This window comes from Kogia breviceps, chromosome 15 (genome assembly GCF_026419965.1).
Source record: "Kogia breviceps isolate mKogBre1 chromosome 15, mKogBre1 haplotype 1, whole genome shotgun sequence".
Lineage (NCBI taxonomy): Eukaryota > Metazoa > Chordata > Mammalia > Artiodactyla > Physeteridae > Kogia > Kogia breviceps.
Genome location: NC_081324.1, coordinates 39742898 through 39766448, shown reverse-complemented (window position 1 = coordinate 39766448; position 23551 = coordinate 39742898). Strand labels below are relative to the sequence as shown.

Here is a 23551-nt window from a genome sequence, read left to right as displayed (position 1 = left end):
TCATTACATGTTGGGAATATTTAAACAAACACTGATTGTGAAAAATTAAGGACAATGGCCGATTTGTAGGGTTAAAAACCACCACCATCATCAGAACTCATTCCAGCCCGCGTGACAAGTGTGACAGTATGGGTGAATGCCAGGATTCACAGAGAGGGGCTGGGAAGGCGAAGGAGGGGTCTCCAGGAGGAGGTGACCTGGCACACAGGGAGGGGAGAGGTGGAGGAGGCAGGGAAGCCCTGTTCCCTGTCGGAGCGTGAAGGCTGGAGACTGAGGCTTCTCCTGACCCTAGATCGTCTCCGAAAGAGACAAGGATGGCATTCGGCTGTCTCGGGGTCCATTTCAAGGCAGGGGCACCGCTTGCTGGCAGTGAATGTCCAAGCTCCTCCAGTGTCCCATCTCTCAGGGAGTGTCCCCCCCAAACGCCGCCGCCGCCAGCCCAGTGGGCCAAGCCTGAAATCTGGGAGTCTTTCACCTGCTTGGTCCCGCAGTCAGCTGTATCCCTAAAGCTCTCTCAAGTCGACCCCTCCTCTCCATCCCTGCTGTTCTCCCGACCTATGGCATCTTGCTTGCATGATTCCAGAGGTCTCTTAACTGGTTTCCCGCCCCTACTCCCTTCAGTTTATCTGCCTTCACTCACCGGACTGGCAGTGAAGTTTGTGCAGCCCTGTCTCATTGGGTTCCTTCCTGCCTGAGAGACATGAAGCTGAAAATCCAGGGCACAGCAGCTCAGGCCCCGCCCACGTGAACCCTCCGGGTATCGTCAGCCTGAGGTTCTCCCTGCGTGACCTGCCCGTGTCCTGGCCCCACTGAAGCGTGGTCCACTTTGAACACACTTCGCAGCCATGCAGGCTGCACAGCTACTCTTCTCTTCCTCACGTTCGCCTTCTGCACAGCACTTCTCACGCTGGTGGATTTTCACTCAAGCCTCCGAAGTCTGTTCCATGTCACCGCATCTGAAGCTCCATCTCCAGCCCCAGCTTCACAGGGTTTTCCGCTCCTTCCTCTGCGGCCCCTTAGTGTCGTCGTGTCCTTCTCACGTGACAGTGGCATTATCTGGGGACATGTCTGTCCTCCCCAATTGGCCATCAACCCTTGATGCCTGAGAGTGTCTTCATTTCCGTCTGTCACCCCAGTGCTCGGCATGCTCTCTGCTTAGTAGATAATCAAGAAAGGTTTGTTAGAAGGATGATGTTACAGATATGTGAAGGGCGATTGCACTCTAAGGGAATTTGGGATTAAAGAAGGTCATCTTAAGCAGTCTTGCCTCATCGGGTCTTGGAACCTTCTCATCATTCACATTTAGCCTCTCCACCCTGAGGCTGAGGAGGCTGCCCCTTGGCTAACTGGGGGGGGGGGCCCTCATGTATCCCGATTCACCATCATCACCACTGGCACTTGTCACGGTTGGTCCCCCAGAACAGAAGCTGTTGCTTTTATATGTGAGTGTTTTCTTCCGAATTTACGTGGTGACAGGAGTGTCATGGTTAGGATGTGAGCAAATGTCAGTGGCCCAGTTGTTTATTTTTATTGTACAAACAGAACATAAGGCCATTTCCATTTCTGCTAGGCATTTTCTGTTACTCTCCTCCACTTCTGAGAGCCTGTAGTCCCAGCGCTGGGGCCAGCGATGATGTCGCTTCTCTGGCCTTGGTTCCTCCACCTGTGAAATGAAGATGTTGGATTAGATCAAGGATTCTTACCTCTTGGTCCATAGAATCTCCTGAAGGCCCATAGGGACCTTCTGGGTACCCATACTCTCTGAAACGATTAACATTTTGTGTGTCTGAGCATCTTTTTGTGACTAGTGTATGATTTTCAAAGAGTGTGACTCCAATCACTGGAAAAAAAAGGCTTCCAAAATCTGACCCAGCAGGTTTTTTCACTGAAAAATAGTTTCTCCTGTGCCACTTTTTTTTTTTTCTTTAAAATATCAACTTGTTATACTGAGTAACAGTTTCAGGTTGAAATGGGTTATACTTCCCAGTCATCAGTGTATCATGTGGCACATTTGAATTCATGGGAAGAATTTCCAGAGTTGAATTCTTTTGACTCACTCAGTGTTGACAGTAACTTGGGCTGTGGGTTCCTGGCTGGGGAGAGAAGCGTAACCTAAGCTTGGCCACCAACCTTCAGGTTGTCTTTTGTCCCATTTTACCAGTTCTAAGTGGGGAGTCTGAAGAGCAAATGTCACAGCTACATCCAGGCAAAGCAGGAGCTCATTTCTCATTGCTGCATCTGAAAAACCATGCTGGTTGCATCCTCTGTAGCTGGTGCAAACAGATTTTTAAATGTAGGCATGGCATTTAGCTGATGAATAAATCTCTTCTCTACGTGTGATGTCTTTCGTAGCAGCCCAAGGGTAGGAGGAAAGTTATTGTCTCCTCTTGCAGAAGAGAGATCCCTGTGTCTTGGTCCCAGTTGCCCATGGAGTGCTTGGTTACTGAGTTTGCCTCTTGGTGAGAAAAGGGTGTGCTGTAATTATTAAAGTCAGTGATTTTTATGGGCCTGAAAGCATGATATTCTAGATGCGTCTTTCACTAGTCCACTTCCCCAGACACACCCACACATGCCTTTGGTTCTTCCCCTCCACATTCTTTCACCGATGTAAGTTGGTTCTGTGTTTTTCACTGATGCCTTCTCATGTTCTGGTCTTTCTTTCCCCTCACACTGAGGTTTTCTTCATCGTGCTCTTGGCTGAGCAGGAAGCATGGGACCTCTGTGGTTGTGCTTTTCAGCACTGAGATTTTTCGAGCCATGCAGGTTTCCTTCCCAAAGACAGAGCAGGAATGGTCTCTGATGGCCTTTATTTAATTTGCCCTCAACTCCTTGTTATTATAAGCTAGTTTACCATGTAATACACTAATTACATCTCTTAAAGGAACATATTTCATTTTAAATGGCAAGAACTGTGGAGAGAAAAGATGGGAGAGCTTATAAAGACTTTAACACACGATGTTCTGATTACACCTCCTTTCCCCACCACCTGTAGGCTCCCAAGCTGCCCTTTACTCAAAGGCGAATGCCTGCACCCCAGGCAGATTCAGCCTTGAAGTGGGGGGAGAATGAATGTGCACATTCATTTACTGGCCAAGCACACTCTGTGTGCTTGACCTAAAAATAATGAATGTTTAATTGCCCCCACCTACAGCTTCTCCCCAGCTGCTGGGACCAGCGCTGCCCCTTCCATGGGACCTTCTGCAGCCTGAGCTCTCCTGAGCTACAGGCCACCCCCGGGCTGTGCTGGTGGGAGGGGACTGCTTTGCACACTTCCGACCTGGCAGTGTCAAAGCTTTGGGAAAATGGTAAACCTTTGAGAATCCAACCTGATCCCAGCCTTACATTTTACATATGAAGGTTCTGCTTTGAGTTTGACTGTGCTCTTTTGATGTTTGCCAAGAAGCATCCCACATTTCACTACTTAGTCCCCCAGGCACCTTTTTTCCCTGATGCTCCGACTTGAGACTCTCAAGCCAGGTGTTGGTGGCAAGAACCATCTTTTTCCTTACACGCCCCCACCACCACCCCCTGGGAGGGGCTGCACCCGCATCAGCATGCATTCACGACCGAGGTGTTCAAGGAGAAGGGAGCACATCTGTCTGAGCTCCTGGGAGAAGTGTGAATATCACATACAGGTGGAGACTCTGGAGCTGCCCTCCTGCTGGCTTAGGCTGGGCTCCACATCCCTCCCTGTGCTCAGCAGTTGAGGTCTTTTTCTTTTGCATTGCCTGATTTTCAGGCAATGTGCACACATAGAATTCCCTTCCTTGGGACTTGGGACCCATGAGGACAGTCCACACAGTGTATTGGGTATAGTAGGAGGATCAGAGGAACTCCAAGATCTGCTCCACCACCCACGGGCTGAAGCCAAGGGTGCATCTGCACCTGTATACACAGACTCAGAGACACACACGCGAGCCCCACGTAGAGAGAGGAGAGCCTGCAGACACTGGTGGCAGACAAACGGCGCACCAAGGTTATCAGTCCTACTCACTGAGGAAGCCTTGGATTCACTGTGTAACCCAGGACTGAGAATCACACCCGAATAGACAGACTACTTCTAAAGGTGTGATTGATGTTCTGTTGGACATGCATCCAGGAGAGTCATCAAGCATACCCTTGGGAAGCTGGCAGGCCATCCTCAGTTCCTAGGTGAGCCCTTCACACTGTAGTCTAAGATGAAGAGGAAGCCAGCACAGCCATGGTGAGTCTGACTTTCTGTATGGTGAGGCCTGGATGAGATGTAAATGGAACACCCAATTCCTTGAACTCAGAGGGTCCCCCAGCAGTTAAAGCTCCAGACCACAGCACCCGCAGCATGGCTAGCTCAGCAGCAAGGAAGCCAGGACCTGGGCTGTGGGAAGGAGCACTTCTCCTTTGGCCTGTGTAGGCTCCTCTTATTGAAGGGCTGTCAGCAGTCTTTGGTTTGGGTGTGGTATCTGACGTGGTAAAACACCTGCTGGCTGCTCTCCTACCAACAGGAATGGTACCTCTCATAAAATGACAAATTATATGTCATTTACAAACATCCTTGATCCCTAATCCTTCCTAACCTCTAGGTAAACAGTGGTGTCTCCTAAGACATATATCAAGTATCAACAGAACAAGTCAGGTAGGGCATGGAGGCTTTTGAGTACCCTATGTTTCTAAGATAGATGGTAATTTTGAGTTTTAATTAAGCATTGTGATTTCATTTTATACCACGATGTTGGTTCTTTTTAGAGAGGTAATATCAGTGGCCTTTTACAAAAAAATCAGTACTCCAGAGTAATATTTCTTTGAGTGAGTATTTGGTCATTTAAATTTCAACCAAAATGGTGACGATTCCAGTATTGTTCTCATATAATATGGGGACCAACTCATGACATTTATTAAAATGTTTATCGTGCAGAAAATGGAAAGGTTTGCAGTACTTTGGGAGAGGGTATCTATGGCCATAAAAATGAAATTTTGCTGCCAATCACTTATATGAAAGGTTAAAAAAAAAGAGCTACAATTTAACAGATGCCAGATGGAAGGATTTCTGATTTAGACCTCACCTAGTGCTTTATAGCTTATGGAATTAAAAAACAAAGTATTTTTAACGGACATTTCAGCCAAAATATGTAATATTCTTATATAGGTTAGGTGATCTTTTGAGCTTTGATATTAAAAAAACAAAACTACATTAAAATTCATAACTTGCTCTCTGAAGTGGTAGTGATAATTTTCTCACTTTAAAGAAAGAATTATTTGGAAACCATACTATTTTTTAATTCAGCTTTGTTTGAAATATACAATTATTTAAATAAAATGTAAAACTAATTTTAAAAAATTAAAGACAATTGGGATGAAAAGTAGTTACTCCTTGAATAGAAATAGTTGTTTGTTTTAATTAAGACACTTGGCAAAAAATGGAGGGGGAGAGACTTTTGGCACCACTCAAAGATATCTTTGGCATTTGTACAAGGATGTTTCTCATCAAAGGGTGAGGCCTCCCTGAGGTCTTCTGTTCTAGTGCCACAGAGGAGTCATTTGTGATGTCCTAGAGGTTAAAAATACAGAGAATGCATACCAATTAAAAGACAAATTGGATGAAAACAAGTTGCAACTGTACCTGCATGAAACTCTATGTAGACAGGTTAGAAATAAAAGGATGTAAAAAGATACACCATGTAAACACTAACCAAACACTGACTAACTGTATAAGTATTAGAAAAGTAGACTTTAAAAGGGAATATTGCCAGGGATGAAGAGAGACATTACAAATGACAAAAGGTCACTGAACCTAAAAGCCATAGCCATCCTAATTGTGAGTGTACCCAACAACTGACCTTCAAAGGACCTAAAGCAAAAACTCATAAAGCTGAAGGAAGGAATAGACAAATTCAGTATAATAGAGATTTCAATACTGCTCTCATAGTAAAATATAGAACAGATAAACAGAAACTTGGTAAGAGAAGAAGACCTGAACAGCACTATCATTCAAATTGACCTAGTGAATTTTTACGGAATGGTTCAGCCAATAACAGCAGAATACACATTCTTTTCATGTGTACATGAGGCAGTCATCAAGATAAACCATATTCTGGGCCATAAAATAAACCTTAATAAGTTTAAAATAATTGATATCATATAAGGTCTATGTTCTCACCATAAAGAAATTAAACTAGAAATTGGTAACAGAAAGATATCTGGAAAATCCTCAAATATTTGGAAGCTAAGCAGTATACTTCTAAATAAACCAGAGGTTACCAACAACAACAAAACCCCCCCACAGGATTAAGTTATTCCCTTTTGAAATGAAAGAAATGTTCAAGATTCATTCAGTTTTGAATCGGATGAAAATAAAAACAATATATGTAAATTTGTAGAATGCAGCTGAAGTACTGCATCAAATACTTATATTTGATAAGAAGAAAGGTCTCACATTAGTAGTTAAGTTTTTACCGTCAGTCAGAAACTAGAAAAAAAGAGCAAATTAAGCCAAATGCAATCAATGAAATAGAAATCAGAAAAGCAATGAAAAAAGGAATGAAATCAAAGCCTGATTCTTTGAAAAGACCGATAAAATGTATACATCTTTAGCCTGACTGACCAAGCATAATGGAGAAAAGACAGATTACCAGTATCAAGGATAAAAGAGAGGAGGTTGCTATAGTCAATAAAAGGATAAGGGACTATTATGAACAACTTTATGTCCATATATTTAACAATTTAGATGAAATGGATACATTTCTTTTTTAAAAAATAAATTTATTTATTTATTTGTTTGTTTTTGGCTTCGATGTGTCTTCGTTGCTGCGCGTGGGCTTTCTCTAGTTGTGGCGAGCAGGGGCTGCTCTTCATTGTGGTACATGGGCTTCTCATTGCGGTAGCTTCTCTTATTGTGGAGCACGGGCTCTAGGAGTGTGGGCTTCAGTAGTTGTGGCACGCAGGCTCAGTAGTTGTGGCTCGCGGACTCTAGAGCGCAGGCTCAGTAGTTGTGGTGCACGGGCTTAGTTGCTCCGTGGCATGTGGGATCTTCCTGGACCAGGGATCAAACCTGTGTCTCCTGCATTGGCAGGCAGATTCTTGACCACTGCGCCACCAGGGAAGTCCCAGAAATTTCTTGAAAGATACAAATTACCAAAGCTCATTCAAGAAGAAATATATAATTAGAATAGCCCTCTGTTAATTGAAGAAATTGAATCCATAGTTTAAAAACTTTTATTAAAGAGAACTCCAGGTGCAGGTAGCTTCACTGGAGAATTCTGCCAAACATTTAAGGAATAAGTAATACCAAGTTTACACAAACTTTTTCTTAAAGTAGAGGAGGAGGGAGTACTCTCAACTCATGAGGTCAGAATTGCCTCAATGTCAACAACATTACAAGAAACAAAAACTATAGGTTAATGTTCCTCATGAATATAGATGTAAAAATCCTCAACAAAAAGTTGTCATTCTCAGCTGAATTTTTTTCTATTAATACTTAATCCCTGTTTGAACCCTCCTACACTGTTGGTGGGAATGTAAATTGGTGCAGTCACTATGGAGAACCATATGGAGGTTCCTCAAAACACTAAAAATAGAGTTACGGTTTGATCCAGCAATCCCACTCCTGGGCATGTATCTGGACAAAACTATAATTCAAAAAGATACATGCAGCCCTATGTTCATAGCAGCACTGTTTGCAATAACCAATACATGGAAGCAACCTAAGTGTCCATCCACACATGAATGGATAAAGACGCTGTGGTACATATATACGATGAAATATTACTCAGCCCTAAAAAAGAGTGAAAAAATGCCATTTGCAGCAACATGGATGGACCTAGAGATTATCATACTAAGCAAAGTAAGTCAGAAAGAGAAAGACAAATACCATATGATATCACTTATATGTGGCATCTAAAATATGACACAGAGGAACTTACCTACAAAACAGATTCACAGATGCAGAGAACAGATTTGTGGTTGCCAAGGGAGAGGGGTGGTGGCGGGGGAGGGTTGGACTGGGAGTTTCAGACTAGCAGTTGCAAACTGCTATATATATATATATATATATATATATATATAAAATGGATAAACAAGGTCCTATTGTATAGTATAGGGAACTATATTCAGTGTCCTGTAATAAACCATAATGGAGAAGAATATGAAAAAGAAGAATATGAAAAAAGTGTATAACTGAATCACTTTGCTGTACACCAGAAACTAGCATAACATTGTAAATCAACTATACTTCAATAAACGAATGCTTAATCCTTGTTTAAAAATGATTATTTTGATTATAGCACCAAGTAGTAAAACCTTAGCAGTCAGAACACAGCAAACCATAATTCTCATTCACATGAATTGGAAGCCGTGACAAATCGCTGATAACTAAAGGAGACTGGGATATTGTGAATCTATGTAAGACATCTTTCTGCCTGTCGTCTGGTGGTGTATAAGCAAGAAAGTAATGCAAGCTTTATTACCTTATAAAGAAGTACCTGGAATTGACTCTCTCCTCTACTGATGCTCTTCCCGGATAAGCTAAATCTGCCCTTGTTCTTCAGGGTATACATAGCCCCATGCTTGGCATCTGAGAGCTTTATTCTTATTAGAAGTGGTATTGGCTACAAACAAAGTCTGTTCCTCTGAGATTTGAGAATTCTGAGACATTAGCTTTAGAAGCTGGAGGAAGAACTGATCTCCCCGGGGACCTGGGTTCTACTGCAGGGTGATGCGGTTCACTCTATTTATTACTCATGTCCTTTGAGGCCACGCATATACTTTACAGGTCAGCTTGTGAGCCATCAGGCCTCAGTGTTTAGGGTCTATGATGAATTAAACGTTTAGTTTGGGGATGGTGGATTCCTTTGGAGTCTTCCCAGCTCCTTCTGTTCTGGAAGGTGAGGGGTTCTCTCTTAATTGAAACTCTTCATAATTAACAAGTGACTGTGGACTGCATATTTATTTACAGGTGGGCGATTCCATGGTGGGCAAACAACTAGGAGGCCTTGGCGTCAGACACCACCCCCCAGACCCCAAACCCACAGAATCCTTCCTCTGCCCCTTATGCTGTGTGTATAGGTTGTGAGTCTGGAAGAGCCTCGCCGTCTCAGGAGTGAGAGACCAGGGTGTCTGCAGCACAGAGAGGGAGGGGCGCCAGGGCTGCGTGACCAAGGGCTTGACAGGCCACTTAAAGGATTTTGGATTTCCTGCTCAGTGCAGCGGGCAGCCGCTGAAGGGTTTAAATCGGGGCAGTGATGTCATCAGGTGGTCATCTTCACCCAGTCTTTCTGGCCTTGGTCTGGAGGGTGAACGGGAAGAAGGAAGCGGGCAGGATGTCCGTAGGGAGGCCTTCGAGGAAACTACAGCCATTCACATGCTGAGCCTCGCCGCTCCGTCATTTTAAGTGTCGCTCAGATGGGAGCCTGTTTGCTTCTCGAGCCATAGTGCAAAGCAGGCATGTCCTTCTCACAGCCAGACTTCTGCTAAGTCATTTAGATCTGAGTGTTCCATCCCCTTCTGGCGCCCGAGCAGGGACCTGACAAGAGGGACATCTGAATCTCGGTAGGTGAATCCCCGGAGTGAAGATTGAAAGTATGGCCACATAGTAAAGTTGATAGTAACTCGGGGCAATAGTCAGAAGTAAAAAAATATGGGACAAAAAGTATCTAAGAAGCGACCTGAGATCACTGATCAAGAGAAGGAGTTGTCCACCAGTGCTTTCCAGGCTTTCACAGCTGGAAATTATGATGTCTGTCTGCAACATCTTGCCTGCCTACAAGATATAAACAAAGACGATTATAAAATAATTTTGAATACGGCAGTAGCTGAGTTTTTCAAAAGTAACCAGATAACAACAGATAGTTTAAGACAGACACTTAACCAACTGAAGAATCAGGTGCACTCGGCTGTTGAAGAAATGGATGGACTAGATGATCTTGAAAGCAGTATGTTGTATTACAATCAAGCAGTCATCCTGTATCATGTCCGACAGTATACAGAAGCCATATCCGTTGGTGGAAAACTTTATCAGTTCATAGACCCTTTTGAAGAAAAATTTGCCCAAGCAGTGTGTTTTTTGCTCGTAGACCTGTATATATTAACCTACCAAGCTGAGAAAGCTTTACATCTTCTTGCTGTTCTAGAAAAAATGATTTCACAGGGCAACAATAACAAAAATGGAAAGAATGAGACTGGTAATTACAGCAACAAAGATGGGTCTAATCATAAAGCTGAAAGTGGAGCTCTAATAGAAGCTGCAAAGTCAAAGATACTATTTTTGTGTTGAAGTATATGTAGGAGGACAAGGGACTTCACTGTCCGGCCATAGTTTAAAGGTAGTTAAAGCTGTTACAAGCTTGAAGTTTCCCTCCTTTTTTCCTTCTGATTTTCCCCAATCTGATCTTGAATTCTCAAATCTGGGGCACCTTAAATTATAATAATGGTACCATTTTAATTTCTTCAGTTTCTGTTACTAATAATAGTTTGGTTTTTTATAAGCATTGGGATTTTGGGAAGTTTGCATTGTCTTATTCTTATCAACTGGTTATTACTTGTGTTACACCCTCATATGCCTTGCTAATAGGAGACTTACAGATTGAGTTTACTTCTGGTTCCTTAGGATATAATATAACTTGTCAGAATTGTATTTTTAGTACTTGCATTCTGCCTATGAAAGGAACTTTTTCTGTTATGATGTTAAAACAACCTTCCTATGTAATGCTGCCTGTAAATATTTCTGAACCATGGTATCATAGTACTAGCATGCAAACTTGGCTAGAATTATCTGAAGCTTTAAAAAGACCTAAACAATTCATTGGAATATTAATATGTAGCATATTAGCCTTAGCCGCTTTAACAGCCACAGCCGCTACCGCCGGTTTAGCATTAAGTAAAACTGTACAACAAGCACATTATGTTAATCAATTGTCTAAAAATACCAGTATTGCATTAGCATTACAAAGTCATATTGATACTTAACTAAAAACTGGGGTTGATGAGTTAAAAAATGCTCTCATAGGTTTAGGAGACCAAATTATGGCTTTAAAATTGAAAATGCGTTTGATTTGCCATGCTAAATATACTTGGATTTGTGTGACTCAACACGCTTATAATGAAACTGGGATTGGAACAGAGTAAAAATGCACTTTTAAAGTGTATGGACTGATGGACACGTTAGTTTGGACATACAAAAACTTAATGCGGAAATACAAGCAATTCAAGAAGCTCATCTACAAGAAGATAGGCCCCAACAATTAATTCAAGGACTCTTGGATCAGCTTCAGTGGTTAAACCCAATGCATTTGGTTTCAAAATGGACTCACAGGATTGATTACCGTGGGGTCATGTGTATTGTTGATGTTAATTGCCTTACCTTGTTTATTACGCTTTATTGTTGGCCGTCTGGCTGCTCTTCGTCATGAGGTGTATGGGTTGAAATTGCATTATCAAACTTTAAAAAATAAAAGAGGGGGAAATGTGGCGAGCATTGCCCTCTGAGGAAGGCGCCATTAAGACCCTCATAAGCTTCAGGGCCCGATTGTACTCTCCTTGGTATGCATCCTGGACTTTATGGTATGAACGTAAAAAAGGTGATGGCCTTTGGCCAAATCGCTCCAGGGACCTGCTCAGTTACTGGGAGTCCCTGGTTGTTCCCTAAAGCTAGGAAAAGCAACCCTGGAGGGGAAATTGGTGCCTTTGAGGGAGAAGCCGAGAAGCTAATCAACCAGCTGATGCCGATAAGGCGTGACTAAGCCGAGAAGCCAATTAACCAGCTGATGCCAATAAGATGGTGACTAAGCAAATTCCCTGCTTTAGGGGTATATATGGCTATGCTTTGTTATTAAACTTGCCTTGTAACCATCAGTTGCTTGTGCCCTTCTGATCCCATACCTTGGTGCATTCAGTTCCCTACCCCCTCTCGTCGATTGTTGCTGCACTTTGAGGACCCGCCGCGGCTGGCGGCACCCTTCCACTCAAGTCCATGCCACTCACACAAGAGGAGAATGTGGCTCTGTCCATTACCCCACCCCCTCGTCCCCCCCCATAGGATGTCATTGAGGCCGAGGGTTGCTGGCCATGCATGTGACATTGCTTTGAACTCTATTATTCTCAATATTTTAAATAATTTTGCATTCTACTCCATCATATCAGTGCTTGATTGAATGCAAAACCATTTTCCTCTAAATCTACTATTGTCTGTTCCCATTTTACGGATAAGGAATCCAAGGCCGAGAGAGATGAAATACTTTGCTCAAGATCACATAGCCATGGGTGGTGACGCCAGATTTGAACTGCAGGCTGTCTGATTGTTTAGTCTATGCTGTAAGTTCACTCTTTACTACTGTACCCTTAGTGCCTGGCAGGTGCTCAGTAAATATGTGCTGGATGATTCACCTTGTGGCGGTCTGGCGTGAAGTGTTAGGAACCCAACCCCAGGCACCTGAGCCACCTGGGTCGGGGCCAAGCTTGGGTTCTGGGAAGCTGAGTGGAATCCACGCTGCAGGGAGTATACATACACCAGAAGATTGGGACGCTCCTTCAGGGCATTGTAGGGCCACCCACTGACCAGTGGGGAATTGTGGCATACTCATCTGCCTCTCCTGCCTCACTATGACCTCTGGAGGGTGGGTCCTGGATCGAGCTCCCCTCCTAATGCGTGAGGCCTGGCCCAACTAGTACATGTTAAGTGCAACCAGTTGTAGAAGTTGGTCTGAGTGTCGAGCCCCAGGGTACTGACAGGGGCTCCTCCATCTGCCTTGCTCTGGGCCAGGACTCATCCTTGAACCCGTCTCACATGAGTGAGAGCCTGGGTGCAGGCAGAGCTAAGGCTGGGTTCCTGCTGGAAGGGCCATCACCAAGGGAGCTAGTCAGTCCTTAGAGCCACTCGGCTGCTCTTGGATCATTGGATCACAGGGAAAAGGAGGCAGCTTGAAGCTTTCTGAGCCCAACTGCAGAAAGCATGGTGGTGCAGGGGCTGTGAGGCAAGGAAGGAGGTTCTGTTTTGGCTGTGTTAACTTTCCAGATGTAGTTGGCTACCAAGTATAGTAGTCTGTCGACAGCTGGAAATAGAGCTCTGGAGAGAGGGAGGTGAGGACTGAGGGTGCAGATCAGGGCATCTTTCCCACAACTTACAATCTCCTCTTCCTGCGTCCTGCAACAGCTGGACTGTCCTTTGCACCGCTGGGGGTAAGGTCGATATCCTGCTTGAAATGAATTTGTTTTACACACTTTTCCAGTGGAAATTCATTAGTTGTTCATATCCTCTCTGTGTTTTTGCCATCTGTCGAGTCAGTTTAATTAATTGTATATGTTGTATTCTTTATTTCAGAAAAACTATACAACTCCAGTGGACGAGAGTTAAGAAGGGCCCTTTTCTCCCTGAAGCAGATATTTCAGGTAAGAAAAAGAAAAAAGTACTCTCAGGTTCTGTTTTTACATTGCTTTGTGGAATTAGATGCAGACAAGTTTATACTTTTTACTGATTACAAAAAGAAGTCTCTTTAGAGTACAATGTAAATTCTGTCAAAATATCAGTTGAGTATTTCTACCATACCAAATATTTCAAGCATAATAAGTAAAAAAAAGTTATCAAATCACAATATTTTTCCATATTTACTTCAGATTTAAAAAAAAATTCCTACTACAGATGTAACTGAAGTCTTGTATTCTGCTCAATACCAGCCAGTCTTCCTAGTCCACCCCGGGTCCCCTCTCTACTGAATGTCACATATAGTGTTTATCATGCAAGTGCACGTTTCCATACTAATGGTGAATATTCACCAACAATATGTGATATTCTTTTCTATGAACTGTATATGCATGTTATCCTGCTGTGTGTATCATGCTGCGGCTGGCTTAGTGAGAGCGGGATAGGTGTGGGCGTGACCGAGGTAACTCTGAGTGAGTAACCATTGTATGGAGGAAGCACAAGTTGCCTTGTTCGTCTTCTGTTGGCAGACAGTTGGGTTCGTTTCCAGGGTTCTGCCGTTACAAACCGTGCTGTTAGGGACAAGCCCCCTTGTGCACGTGTGTGAGCATCTTTTGTCGGGTTCTGTCTTATCCTTCTCTCCTAAAACCTTCCCTCTGCTTCTCCCCTGGGCAAGTCACAAGCTTAGCTAAGAGGGCTAGGACAGGAGTGCAGGCAAACTCCAAGCTGTCACCCACAGGGAAGAGGGACAGAGAGTAGGGGAGGAGGGTGAGGCCGCTGTGCCAGGCAGGGCAGGGTCAGGAGAAGCAGGATGAGGCTTCGTGGAGAAGATGGAGCTTGCATTGAGCTTGTGTCTCCGTAGGTTCATTGTTCTTTCTGGCATGATTTTAGACTCTAGGGTGCGGTGCATATCTCTTCAGTTCCCGTCTCTTTCACATACTTAAAGGATTTTCTGTCTGTGATAGTTCTAGCCGAGTGGCCATCCCCTTCATGGGTGCCTTCCTGTCTGAGGGGGATTGGCAGAAAGGCAGGCCAACAATCCATCCCACCTGCACGTTCTTGTCCCATTTTTAAACTTGTTCAACCATGCACGCCCTCATCTTTTTCCCAGAGCAGAGCCCTTCTCAGTGACAGCGTTTCTGGAGATGAGTCCTCATTTCTCATCTTCCCACAGCTACAGGCGTGACCCTGAGTCACCACTGCTGCCTCATGTTGCATGTCTCAGAAGTGCCTTGGGGTTTGGGGTTGGCCTTGATTCAGGCCATTTCTTCTGGAAAAATTGTAACAGCTGTCATGGGCACCACCTGCTGCTTGGTCCATCTTCTAGATTCCCACCAGAGGGGCTGACCAAGTCCTCATGCTGGTTCTGTGTAGGCATCTGAGTTACGTCTGAATCTCTCAGTATAACGTTGAGGCCCTTCTGGACCTGGCCTCTGCGGCCCACCTCCCTGTCCTTGGCTGCAGCTGTCTCCCCCGTGATTGTGTTCTGGGGGCAAGTCTCTTCTGCGTCTTTGCCCCTGGACCTATTGCTTCTATCTCAGGATGCGTTGTTGCCCCACATCTACTCCCCATGTCTCTGTTTCCCATCTGGTGTCTCCTCCTGCCCGGGAGATCCTCCAGATGAGCCCTCACTGCAGACAAGGGCTCTCTCTCCTCTGTAAAGTTCTCTGTGCTCACCTCTGGAATGGAATTCAAGATACCACAGGGCGCGTGTCTGAGTCCGGTCATCTGTGAGCTCCCTGGATTCCATCACTGGGTCTTTGGAGCCTCACGCTGTGGCCAGTGCCACTGAAGCAATAGATGAATGAATTGGGCCAACTGAATACTCCTCTCACAGGTGTCTGTCTTCAGTCTTTCCTGTCTCTAATAGAGTAAATGCTTCGCTAATTGCCCCAAAGCTTCACTTCCCACATATCCATCTGTGTCTCCCTGCTTCTTAGCTGAACAAAACAGAACTTCTTTACCCTCCGTTAACCTCCTCCTCTCGAACTCAGATCCCTGACTGCACTTGGGCTGGGCTCTCGCTGTGCCAACGGAGGACCACACTCCCGCCACTCCTCGCGCTAGCTTGTGCAGCCCCTCAGCCTACCTGCTTCCGTTGTTCAGCTTTGACTTCTTTTTTTTTTTTTTTTTTTTTTGTGGTACGCAGGCCTCTCACTGTTGTGGTCTCTCCTGTTGCGGAGCACAGGCTCAGCGGCCACGGCTCATGGGCCCAGCCGCTCCACGGCATGTGGAATCTTCCCAGACCGGGGCACGAACCTGTGTCCCCTGCATCGGCAGGCGGACTCTCAACCACTGTGCCACCAGAGAAGCCCAGCTTTGGCTTCTTTTGAAACCTGTGTTCACCTCATTGAGTTGGTGGCAGAACCACACAGAGAAGAGCCATTCCAAGTGACTTTAAAACACTGCAGTTTGTGTACCCTGGGCAGGATATACTCTAAGAAGAAAGAGAACCACACACACATGAAAATCAACTGTTTATAATAATCATATTGCTGGTGGTAGTGTTGGTATTGTTCTTCTGATGTGTGTGTGTGTGTGTGTGTTCTAATTTTGTCATTCTTAGAGTTCTTAAGGACGTGGATTCTTGGTGTGTGGAAGAAAGTTGATAGAAAGATAGAAGGGTTAAGTTAAAAAACTCTGGATTCCTGAATTTAATTGGAAGTATCGGAATGAACCCAGGGTGTTTATTATCTTAACAAACTTGCAACAAAGCATATTTCTAGCACTAAGTTTATCGAAGAGGACTAGAAGCAATGACGAACCCATTAGCAAAAAGCACCACTAGCACTGAGATTGTGGACTTAAAATACAGAAAGGAACCAGAGCTCCTTGAAGAAATAGCTGACTCCAAGTCTGGCATAGGAAATGGGTAAAATAAACCTGGAACATATTATTATGCAGATAGCAAGGTAGCTATCAAATACTACTAGGATTATTGCCAAAGGAACTCGGGAACACATTGAAGGGTCTCCCACTGGCTGGCTAAAGATGGACAATTAAGCATCAATAAGGATGATAATTACTGTGGATTAAAACACATCAGGTTAATCTACATTGATGAATTCATAATAATACTAAAGAATAACAATGAATTGGTCACCAGTGGAAGGAAGATGGTGGTGAACCAGCACGTTATTTTGAAAAATGGGTAAAATTTTAGAATCAGACATTTATCTTACTTTTTCGTGAATGAACTTTAGGATAATCAAAAGTTTAGTTGAGGGGAAGTTTTGCTTTTAAAATATTCTAGCTCGCAAGTATGAAGGAGTGATGTACTTAGAGTATCAATTAGAAGGTCAGAATTTTGCAACCCTGAATGAATTAATGGATCTAGGTATCAAGCATCAGGATCTGCTGACATGATGGAAGTGAGATACAATCAGATATTACATGCCTTCTCATGGAAACTTGCACTGCCATTGAGGATGTGGTCAAGCCAACAAAATCAACTCTGGATCTGATCCTGCCTTTCTATGCAGTAACCAATTTACAAATGATCTGGGACAGAAGCACATGTTAAACCACACAGAAGGCATGTAATCAACAAAATCCAGAATATAGACTACTCTGTAGGACAAATGATCTAGTTTCTTCAACACACAAATTTCAAGGGGAAAAAAAGAGATGCATTAAAAGACATTTAAAATTTATATCAGCTAATTGCCACATGTGGCTCCTATTTGGATCCTACTACAAAATTTAAAACACTATTTTTGAGACAGTTGGAATTGGTCACCGACTGGACATTTGATAATATTAAGAAAGTATTAATTTTTTATTATGAGTACATAATTTTAAAAAGACTTTCTGTTCTTTGGAGGTACATATTGGAATATTTATGGATTAAATGATATGATGTCTGGGATTTGCTTCAAATTAATATGGCAGCAGACAGGGTGGGGTGATAGATGGAACAGGATTGATATGAGTTGATTGGCACCTGGGGTTCACTGAATTATTCTGTCTTCTTTTGTATATGTTTCATGTTTTCCATGGTGACAAAGTTAAAAGATAACATAAACACATGTCGGTCTTGTTTCACATCCCCTTACCATGCTTGTTCTGTAGTGTTGTCTCTCTGAATTCTCAGGGATGCTGTTTCTACCACTTATTCAGGAAACAAATATTCTTGAGCAGCCTTTGTTGGCATTATGTAGGCAAGGAAGAAGCCATTTGCTACCAAAAGTTTAATCTGTTTGGAAGACCACAGACCTGTGCACAAAACAGTTCTAACCCACAGGGCAGGGTTGCTTTGAGTATTGGGTGGATTCCACAGGCTGCAGGCTGTCTGGGGCTTAGATCACCTTCTCCCACACCCACCGGTCTGCACCTCCATCATGTCTTATGTTTTCTGGATGTGGAGGTTCTTTTTGGAACTAGAGTGTAAGGGTGTAAAAACAGACCCATTGGTCATTTGGATTGAGTTGAATATTCCTTGACTAATAAGCATTTAAAAAAAATGATCACAGGTTAAAATATGGCTATTATAGAGAATTCTGTAATTCAAGGATAATCTCATATCAGTTAGGGTTAACATGTTGACTTCACTCTGGTTAGAAACCAGTGTTTTAAAAATCATTTATTAATGCCTGTGTACTTCAAGATGTGTGTTCAAAATCTTGTACATTGCCAATTTGGAAGATATTTTCTACATTAATCATTGATACACTTTTATTTTCTACGTGCCTTATCTACATATGTGCATAAATATTAGTTAGGGTTCTGAATTATTTTAATAAACACTGTCCAGTGTTTTTTCCAAGTGCCTTTTCCAGACAGTCAGCTCTCTGCTATATTAATATTAGTGATTAGCTTGAGTGGTTTCTTGAGAGCTTGTTCTCACTTTTTCACCATGAAGTCATGTGTGAATCTAGTTTTAAAGTAATAAACATTTGTTACATGCTTGGAAAAACTTTCTGACTAGACATGAGCTCATCTAAATGTTCACTTTTCACATATGCTGGTGGAAAAGAATATGGATGGAGGGAGAATTATTTTTATTTCCTTTATACATATGAATGTAAAGTAATTTTCCAAAAACTCATGATATTGTCCCATTTTCTCTTGCTTCCAACGCCATGATTATCTTAGAGTCTGAGTTAACACAGCTGTCTTTCATTACCTTCGGGGCACAGCAGGGCTCACCCCTCCCCCCAGTGCCCTCTGAATGTTGAGTGTGTTCTTGGTTCAAAGGGAGCATTTGCCTGGCCTGCCCCCTGCTTGCCTCTCCCCACCTCCTCATTAGCTCACATCCTCCTTCCATATAATTGGAAAATGCTATAAAATTAAAATGAGGGGCTGATTTCAATGTGGAGATGGGAGAATTATGCCAGTTTGTCTAAGTTATTTTTTCTTTTTTGGAGATAAACCATGGTTGCTGACCATTCCTATAATAATAACCCTTTCATTATTCCATTAAGCTTTCTACTACATCACTGAGGGTTTTTATTTTTGCTCTGTTATAATTGAAGATGAACGTATCCTAGCTGTGTTTGAGACAAGGCAGTGTCCAACTGAGGAAATCTCCTGAAACAGTAGTGGAAAAATCCCTCTCATAGAGCTCCATGGAACTTGGTACTCCAGGCAAAAGACCAGATTTGGGGGCTGGCTGGACTATAGTTAGGTCATCTTGGCCAAAGTTTTGCCCCTCTGAGTCTTCATCTGTAAAGGGAAGGTAGGATTGGATCAGTGGTTCTTGAACCACTAAAGGCTGCCCTTTAGGATTTCCTTGGGAATTTAATAGCAGAGCCTGGGCCCCACCCCAGAAATTCGGATTAAACCCATCTGGGCAGGGACCTGCTTCCTGTTCCTTTTTAAAGCTCTGCAGATGATCCTGATGTGAGGGAGTCAGAGGTGAGAAGGATCTGAGCACCTCTGAATCCCCTGCAGGGCTTTTTAAGCACACGTTGCTGGGCTCCACAGTGGAGTTTCCTATCCAGTAAGTCAGGGTGGGGCTGTGGGTATTTTGCATTTCTAACAAGTTTCCAAGTGATGCTCAGGTGCTTGTGGGTCTGGAGACCTCTCTTTGAGAACCACCGGATTAGATGACTCCTGCGATTCCTTCCAGGTCTTGCCTTCTGTGATCCGGTCTTTAGGCTGACCGCCGTGGCTCTTTTGAGCAACAGAGTAGCTGCTCCAGACACACAGCCGGTTCTGTGCTCTGCCTCCCAGCTTGTCCTGCAAGCTGCACAACTTGGGAGGTGGAGAAACTGCTCCCCTACTTTCTCAGATACCATTTGCAAGATGCTTGTAACCATCTTTAGGGACTGTCTTTTGAAAGACACGAGTTGCTTTGAATCCTTTACACGATGGTCTGTGTTGCAGCCCAGTGTTTCCTGTGTTGAAACCCAGCAGGCTTCATGTGGCTGGTCCCTCGGGACCTGTGGGGATACGGAGCCTGGTGATTTCTAAAGAATGAAAAACAGATCACTATAAGTATTCCTGACAGTCGGGGGATTCATTTGCTTTATCTTTATTAGATTGCCCAGAAGGCAATAATTGGTCTTTGGCAAACAACGATGTGAAGACTGGCTGTAAAATTCCTCTGGCAACAGTTAAGATGCCTCATTTGAATAGAGCAGAACAATCTTCAGAGGTCGCGGTCTGGCGTCAAAGGCTTGTACATAGTTTTCACAGCACAGCCTGGATGGAGGATGGACCGGGACAGTATTTGAAGTCTTTTTTTTTTTTTTTTTTTTCTCTCTTTCCCTGTTTCCTGCCAGGATGACAAGGATTTGGTGCATGAATTTGTAGTGGCTGAAGGTCTGACGTGTTTGATCAAGGTGGGAGCTGAGGCAGATCAGAACTATCAGAACTACATTCTGAGGGGTAAGTGACGCCGGGCATGGGGCGGCCAGCCCCTGCTGCAAGGAGGGTCTGGGGTCACCTCCAGGAACTTCGATACTGGGAGCTTTTTGAAAGATTTGGTTATGGAGTAAGGAGATGAAGACATCCTGTAGCAAAAGAAGACCCCTTCAGGTTTTATCGATTCCTTGTAACTAATCAGTGACTGAGTTCATTTTACTGACCTCACCTGTAGTCTCTTCCCAGTTATTAAGAAAAGAATATTCTGCACACTAGGTTTTTGGGGTTTTTTTTGCGGTACGTGGGCCTCTCACTGTTGCGGCCTCTCCCGTTGAGGAGCACAGGCTCCGGATGCGCAGGCTCAGCGGCCATGGCTCACGGGCCCAGCCGCTCCGTGGCATGTGGGATCCTCCCGGACCGGGGCACGAACTCGTGTCCCCTGCATCGGCAGGCGGACTCTCAACCACTGCGCCACCAGGGAAGCCCCACACTAGGTTCTTTATAATCTCTTTTATTTGGTGAGGAAAGGTACACACCAAGTGGGCTTGGGTAAGGCCTGAATTTGAACAGAAAGCCCCTCAAAACCAAAGAGGCCAGTTATTTCCTGGGAAAAATATTGTCACCGACTTGGGTTATCACTTCCTGTAGGAAGTGCACATTCCTCACCAGGTCCTCCTGTTTCTGACTTGGTAGGACTGAGGTGGGCCCAGCATTTGCATTTTAAAGAAGGATGCTGAAAGCTACCTCCGTAATTTCATTTTTTACAAAGTGGTGCGTGTGTGGTGTTTGAAGCACTGATTACCATTCCAGTTCATAAAGTTAATGCTCTTTTCAGAGTTCGACTATTTTTGTGCACCTTCATATAAATAATTTTATTTGATTCCGTAAAATCTGTGAATAGGCAGGGCAGGAATTATTAGGTTGGACCACATGACATAGCTGTTATCAACAGTTTTGACTTACCAAATGAAAAATTTAATATAGTTCAATATTATTTTCATTTCTCAGTTGAAAAATCTGAGTCTCAAAGAGGTTGAGTGTTTGCCTGAAAAATCACTTCCTCTAGGGTGAAGTCGGGCGAGGTCCGTGGCCAGGCACCGGGGTGCAGCATGACTGATCAAGGTTCTGTTCCCTCTTCTGCATCTGTGCCTGTAACTCCACAACTCCGTGTTCATACAAGGAAAAAGAAATACCTCCTTTTCTTTCCCTTGGATGAAGGAAAAATACATGAAACGTGTGATTTTATATCAAATGTCCTTGGTTAGAGTTGAATGAGGCAGGCAAAACGAAACAGTCTCCTGCAGTGTCCTGTTGTGTTTTACCCTGAGAAGGTTCCTTACGTTCTGAGTTGTGACCCAGCACCTCGAACTCTCTGAATCCTTCCCCATTTTCTCTGCTCCTGGAGAGCCCCTGCAACAAGGGCAAAAGCAAAAGGGAAAACTGGGGGCTCATTAAAAAAATTTTTAGGGACGTATTTTTAAGTCAGTGTTAATTGTTTCTGTTCATTTTGATAGATGCCAAGTGTGTGTGTGAGAGAGGGTTCCTTAGCCTCAGTTTCTCAGCTCCACGGTGTTTGTGAGGCTGCGGAGGCACCTCCTTTTGTCTGCCTTCCATCTTTCCCTGGGTGTGTGGTAGGTCCTCATTACAAGCTGTCAGCAGAGATGCTTTATAGATGAATTTTATGATTTCTAGTCTCAGTATGATTAAAACATTTATATGGACACTCTTATGGTACGTGTACCAAATTAACCATGAACTTTGTCCTGCTGTGTTGCCTCCGAATGCAGCTGTCCTTCTGTGTCTGAGGAAATGCATACAAGCCTTGATTCTCATCCTTACATTTCCATCCACACTGGCCCAACACCTGGAAGAGGGGACAGCACAGGAATAAGGGTGGGAGCAATTCCTCTATTTTATTTTCCAGGTTACTTATACCATGCATGCTCATAAGTTGAACCACATGGAAAGAAATATACCTAAAATGGCCTAATTCTGAAAAATGGGTCCAAATTGACAGCGTATTTTTTTGTGAGGTTTAAAGTATGCATCATTTTAACTTAAAAAAAAAAAAAAAAAAGTCTTCCCCAGTGGGTGCTGGTATGAATGCACAGACCTACACACACCTGTATGGAACTAATAACCGTCTACATGTCTATCTTTATTCTTCTGACCCTTACCTAGGAGTGTATATGTGCATTTTTATAGAGCCGTCATGAGTGTGAGCATCTTTGTTCATCTGCATTCAAGGCTGTGGCGAGGAGGGTGGCTCTGCCATTGGTGGTCAGCCCCCTCTTACCAGGAAAGCAAAATTCTCATTAGGAGCCCCCCGCAGACTTCCCATGGATTAGAACTGGGTTGCATGGCTGCCTGTAGCTGCTAGGGAGGCTGTCACAGTGGGTGTTTGGCTTCCTGGCCTCTAAGGGGACATAGCAAGAGAGAAAGGCCTGCCTTTGTGCCTGCAGGTTGCTCGTGCCTGCCACATAGAGGGACTTGGGAAGGAAAAGCTCAGCCCAGCGAAGAAAGCCTTCCAGTAAGCAGCCCGGTGGTGGTCTGGCTGGAGGGAGAGGGGGCCTCCCTGCCATTGAGTGCATCATTGTATAGGGGCAGGGTAAGCTCAGTGGTTGTGCAAGGTCCCAAATGGTGAATTGTGTCAGTGGTACTTGGCGGTAATGAAAGATGGTGTTGACACAGATACTTCAGCTAGGCTCTCCGCCGCAGCGTGTGCAGTGGTTTCTTAATCTGCAGTGTTCTGATCTGCCCTGGAAAGGTACCAAAAGCAGTTAATGAATGCTTGAGAATCAGAACTCCCAGGCACAGCCAAGGGAGAACGTGCTGCTTCTCTGTCCCTGAAGAAAATGCCACCGCGGTAAGACCCTTACTTGCCTCTGAGTTTTCATTGCCACCACCAAGGCCTTGCCTTCTGACTTTGATTTTCCAGTGATGTCTATTTATTGGAGGCCAGACGGCTACCATCTGTTACCTGGGAAACGAGCGAGCACTCCCTCCCTTTCAGGTTATTACAAGACGTCCTGCTTTCCATGCAGCCGAGGGGCCTTTGCATGCCCACCCCACTTCCGCTGAGTCTCAGAAGACTCGGGGTAACCAGGGCACTGTGTGCACACACATCAGCACATTTGGACGTATCTGACTGAAGCCCGTGCCAGGAAAGTGTACTTCTGAGAGATGTAAAGGACAGATTTCTTAGGCTGTGACTTTTGTGTTTTGATACAAGGAAACTATCGTTTTTCCCCAGCCCACATGTTGAGTTACCCCTTCCTGACCTTGAAGGCATGTAGGCTTTTTTAGGTTGTGATCAGCTGCCGGCAGCCACCAGACATTTGCAATCAAGGACAAGCTTTG

The 23551-nt window shown here is 44.1% G+C and overlaps 1 protein-coding gene across 7 annotated transcripts in view; it reads left to right on the top strand.

Moving 5' to 3' along the window:
* Positions 1-23551, top strand: part of FHOD3 (formin homology 2 domain containing 3) — a 507955-nt gene that overhangs the window by 197323 nt on the left and 287081 nt on the right. For all 7 annotated transcript variants that reach the window (XM_059041316.2, XM_067016011.1, XM_067016010.1 and 4 more), the window contains exons 4-5: positions 13286-13353; positions 20110-20215. In XM_059041316.2, coding sequence (XP_058897299.1) covers positions 13286-13353; positions 20110-20215 — 174 coding nt within the window. The remainder of the gene's footprint in view (positions 1-13285; positions 13354-20109; positions 20216-23551) is intronic.